General features: G+C 49.2%; 1 protein-coding gene across 2 annotated transcripts; it reads right to left on the reverse strand.

Annotated features, from left to right (window-relative positions):
- Window positions 1-917: 917 nt before the first annotated feature.
- On the reverse strand, window positions 918-2,243 carry LOC125548051 (probable 2-oxoglutarate-dependent dioxygenase AOP1). 2 transcript variants are annotated; one of them, XM_048711747.1, is made up of 3 exons: window positions 1,797-2,243; window positions 1,365-1,710; window positions 918-1,278 (listed from the first exon to the last, which is right to left on the reverse strand). In XM_048711747.1, the coding sequence occupies exons 1-3, from the start codon at window positions 2,201-2,203 to the stop codon at window positions 1,036-1,038; spliced, it is 996 nt and encodes a 331-aa protein (XP_048567704.1). In that variant the 5' UTR covers window positions 2,204-2,243; the 3' UTR covers window positions 918-1,035. The 2 variants fall into 2 exon arrangements, with proteins under 2 accessions (XP_048567704.1, XP_048567703.1); XM_048711746.1 differs by having other exon boundaries at window positions 918-1,710.
- Between the last annotated feature and the right edge of the window lie 2,647 nt (window positions 2,244-4,890).

A 4,890-nucleotide genomic window follows, 5' to 3' on the forward strand; every position in this document is an offset into this window, starting at 1 on the left:
TCTTTCTAAACCGGCATTTGTTGGGCTTTTTTTGCCACTGTTATTCTTACAAGTGGTAGCCTACGCATGTTGAAGACCATTTTCAAATTATTTATCTTCATATCATTATTACTACAAACTGAGAGGTATTTGTTATATTGTCAAAATTTTAGAATGTTGAGCCCTTAAATAAATGTGTAGTACTCAAGTAACTGTTCCAAGTTGTCATGTTAATGCTTTTGTCCAGTGAACAACAAGTATAATTATGCAATTTATCACTGTAATTTTTATTTGGTTTACATGTTCTATTTTCATAATAAATAAGTCACTTTTCTTGCTTCCAGACATTACGACACTTGTGTGCAATAGTAGAATCGGATGGTCCAACTAGCATTTTTTTTGTCTTGTTTCACAGCTGATTCTATCCAGTCAAGACATCTCTACACTTCTCTATCTGACAATGGCTTCCTTTTTTCAACAAACCATAGAGGTCTCTTCCCACTATTGTGGTTGACACTCAATTGTAATAATAATTCTTGACTGGAGTTTGTTGGTACTGAAACGATTTCTTAGCTTGTCCTAAGTGACATTTTCATGTGTGATTATACTTGCATAAATGTGTGCATATGGAGGATCATGATGAATCTTCTAAATAATTTTGAGTTTTATACATTGGGAACATTGGGTGGTCTTTTAATACAAGAGACATGTTGATTAAGAAGAAACGATATTTCAAATTGTTTGTATGAATAGGGAATAAGAGATTGTGTATTTTATAGAAAAAATTCAAATTTATGAATAAATTGTCTTGTATTAAGTTTATAGTATAGTGTGTTAATCTAAATAGACGCGTGTTGTATGTGCACACTTATTAGTTTAAATAGACGTTCGTTACACGTGCACATTTACTTGTACCCACATGCAAGTAAAGTAATAAGTAGCTTAATGAATTAGTAGAAATTAGTCAAGTGCAACGTGCAACTTGTCAACATGTGTAATTCTTAATTCGTTAACGTGCAAGGGGCCGACACCTTTGATAAAGGAAAATGCAACGTATCAAATCCCAGCGAAGCGGTCGAGCACGTCCTCGCCCTTGCCGCCGGCGTGCTTGAACCTGAGGTAGTCACTGTACTCGAACGGCCTGAACCGGCGCGGGGCGTCCACGGTGACCAGCTCTGGCGGCGCGTCGACGACGAGGTTCCTTCTTGGAAGCAGGAACACGCCGCAGGACAGCCGGTCCTCCCGCCCGCCGACGGCCACCCGGTGCACCGGCGCGTGCAGCCTCCCGTTACTCCAAGCCTGCAGCAAGTCAGTTCCCAACTACTCCACGAGTGAACCAAGAGATGCAATTGAAGCGCCGGCTGTGGCACAAGCTCACAACTCACCACGAGTGGCTGGTCGGCGACGACGAGGAGGGAGTCGGGGCCTGGAGAGTGCACCCTCGCCCACTCCCCGCCGTCCCCCGTCCTCATCTCGAAGCCGTCCACGTCGTTCTGGAACAGGACCGTCAGATAGCTCCCGTCGACGTGGGCGGCGAGGCCGACGGCCGGCTGCCCGTCCGACGACGACGTCCGCGTGTTGTCGTTGTGGTACCTGAGCATGCGGAAGTTGGTGTCCGTGGCGGCGACGATCTCGTCGGAGCGGTGCGAGAGGCCGTAGCCGTCGACGACCATGGCGAGGATCACGCGGGCCAGCCTCGCCATCTCTCCGGCCGTCGAAGTCAGCGTCTCCCTGGATGGCAACGTGGAGAAATGATTATTAGTACTTCGGCCACATCACAGCAAATGATGGCTCTGAACGGCCAGAGCTTCGCTTACAGGAAGCGGTCGTTGCCGTGCGGCCACGCGCGCGCAACGAACGCGCGGGCCTCCTCGCCGCCGCCGGCGGCCGCGTTGAGAACCCCGAACGCCTCGTGATGGCACGCGGCGGAGTCCCGCTTCTCCATGTACGCCCTGTACGGGCCGTCCGCGGCGCCGGTCCGGCGCTTCGTCTCGCGCGGGAGCGCGAACAGCTCCGCCATCGCCACGAGCATCCGCTCCCGCAGCTCCGGCGGTACGCGGCGGCGACACCCGACGGCGACGCACCCGTTGGCCTCAAGCGCGCGGCGGACGAGGCCCGCGCACCGCAGCCACTCCGGCGTGCCACGAACCAGCGTGCTCGTGTCCTCCCCGTCGAGGTCAACACGAGGAGGGCTCACAAGGGTCGACGACGGCGAGGCAGCCATGTTTGCTCGCTCTGATCCACGTACGGCGAGACAAAATCTGCTTCCCTACCTCCACCTTATATTATAGTATGGTCGAAAAGAATGGAGATACGACTACACCGCCATTGGTCGTATCTGCTGGAATTTTTTATTTTGGGCCTAGCCCAATAGCAGTTTCAGAAATTTCTAATAAATCCTAAAGGTCCACGTAGTCCATTTGTGCAAGACAAGAGGTGGAACAAAAGTTTAGTCCCACATTGATAGTTTAGAGGGAGTTGGACCTCTTTATAAGGGAGGTTCTTTCCCCACATGTATGAGCATGAGAATAAGAGGGACATCCACGCGCGCTCCTCCGCCGCGCCGCGCCGCAGGTTGCGGGAATGAGCCGAGCCGATGTCTAAATTTTTGCCACGCACGACGGGTATACGAGACACTGAATTCGAACGGCGCGCCTCTTCGGCCACTGCCTGTTCGCTTCGTTTCCCTTCGTTGCTTCATCTCTCGTCACAGCCTCTTCGCGTCCTTCTCCTGTGCCTATATAAGATCCCCTTCCTCTCGCCACAAAGTTCCGGAGCACTGCGCTGCTGCTACGATCTTCCCCATCCCGGCTTGCGGCGTGCACCGCAAGTCGGGACAGTAGGCCTCTGAAACCGCATCTTTTGAGTCATGTACGGGAGAAGGGTGATAAGGTTTTTGGGAAGCGCTCAGCGCGACTACTGGCTACTTCATCACGGATGATCCGGTCGCCGACGACGACTTCCCCGACGTCCCCGACCTCCTCGACGACATGGCAGGCGAGGACACCGATCCCAAGTCCAGCGCTTCTATATTCCCAACAATCCAAAAACCTTATTATAGGCAATTTACCCCAAGTGGTTTTGCTGCTTCCATGAGACCTCCTATGTTTGAGGGTATCCACTATAAGAGGTGGCGCGTGAGAGCAGTCTTATGGTTTCAAACCATGAATTGCTATGACGCCACTCTCGACAAACCTGAAGGAGAGCTTGATGCTCAACAGGCACAAGCTTTTTATAAAATGGATACTCTGTTTAAGGCTGCTCTCTTGAGTGTTCTTGGTGAGAACATAGTTGATGCTTATGCGTCAATTGATAATGGAAAAGATATGTGGGATGCACTCGAGGCCAAGTTTGGGGTCTCAGATGCTGGCACTGAGCTGTACATCATGGAGCAATTCTATGATTACAGGATGACTGAAGAGCGCTCCGTGGTTGAGCAAGCTCATGAGATACAGTCATTTGCTAGAGAACTTGAGCACTTCAGTTGTATGCTACCGGACAAGTTTGTTGCCGGAGGTATCATCACCACTAAGCTTCCTCCTTCATGGAGAAACTTTGCTACCTTGCTGAAGATAAGAGGCAAGAGTTTTCCGTCCCGGATCTCATTGGCACTCTTGATGTGAAGAAAAGGCGAGAGCAAAGGACACACGTGCTCGAGGTATTGAGGGAGGATCTAGTGCCAATGTGGTACAGAAGTAGAACTTCCAGCCCCACAAGTTCAAGAACAAGGGCAAGTTTGATGGTAAAGCAAATTTGATGGGAAGAACAAGGCTGTGCAACACACGAACTTCAAGAAGAAGAATGGCAAAAGAAAGGTGCTTGTCATGTGTGTGGGGATCCTGATCATTGGGCTCCTAGTTGCCCTAATCGCTATGACAAGCGTAATCCTGGGAAAGGCGGCAAGACCGCTAATGTTGTCATTGGAGACACTGACATGAAGGATGCTGGGTATGGTATATTTCCCACTATTCTTTCAGTATGTCATTCTCCTGACTGGTTGATTGACACGGGTGCTAATGTGCATGTATGCGGTGATATTTCCATGTTTTCGTCTTATCAGACCGCAGGGACTTCAACCGTGCTGATGGGCAACGGTTCAAGTGCTTCTGTTCGTGGTGTTGGCACGGTCGATCTGAAGTTTACTTCGGGGAAGATCGTGCGGCTAAAGAACGTGCATTATGTCCCCTCCGTCAATAAAAATCTTGTTAGCGGATGGTTTTGATGCGTAGGTAAGATTGGTTCTTGCTTAAGCCCGTAGCAGCCACGTAAAACTTACAACAACAAAGTAGAGGACGTCTAACTTGTTTTTGCAGGGCATGTTGTGATGTGATATGGTCAAGACATGATGCTAAATTTTATTGTATGAGATGATCATGTTTTGTAACCGAGTTATCGGCAACTGGCAGGAGCCATATGGTTGTCGCTTTATTGTATGGAATCCAATCGCGCTGTAATGCTTTACTTTATCACTAAGCGGTAGCGATAGTCGTGGAAGCATAAGATTGGCGTGACGACAACGACGCTATGATGGAGATCAATGTGTCGCGCCGGTGACGATGGTGATCACGACGGTGCTTCGATGGAGATCACAAGCACAAGATGATGATGGCCATATCATATCACTTATATTGATTGCATGTGATGTTTATCTTTTATGCATCTTATCTTGCTTTGATTGACGGTAGCATTATAAGATGATCTCTCATTAATTATCAAGAAGTGTTCTCCCTGAGTATGCATCGTTGCAAAAGTTCTTCGTGCTGAGACACCACGTGATGATCGGGTGTGATAGGCTCTACGTTCAAATACAACGGGTGCAAAACAGTTGCACACGCGGAATACTCAGGTTATACTTGACGAGCCAAGCATATACAGATATGGCCTCGGAACACGGAGACCGAAAGGTCGAGC

Source organism: Triticum urartu, chromosome 3 (assembly GCF_003073215.2).
Source record: "Triticum urartu cultivar G1812 chromosome 3, Tu2.1, whole genome shotgun sequence".
Lineage (NCBI taxonomy): Eukaryota > Viridiplantae > Streptophyta > Magnoliopsida > Poales > Poaceae > Triticum > Triticum urartu.

What these genes read in the sequence shown, in the direction of transcription:
- LOC125548051 (XM_048711746.1), bottom strand. Translation starts at nt 2,203, where the DNA reads ATGGCTGCCTCGCCGTCGTCGACCCTTGTGAGCCCTCCTCGTGTTGAC. An exon ending in CACGGCAACGACCGCTTCCT is followed by an intron (nt 1,711 to 1,796) that starts GTAAGCGAAGCT and finishes GTTGCCATCCAG; the next exon opens with GGAGACGCTGACTTCGACGG.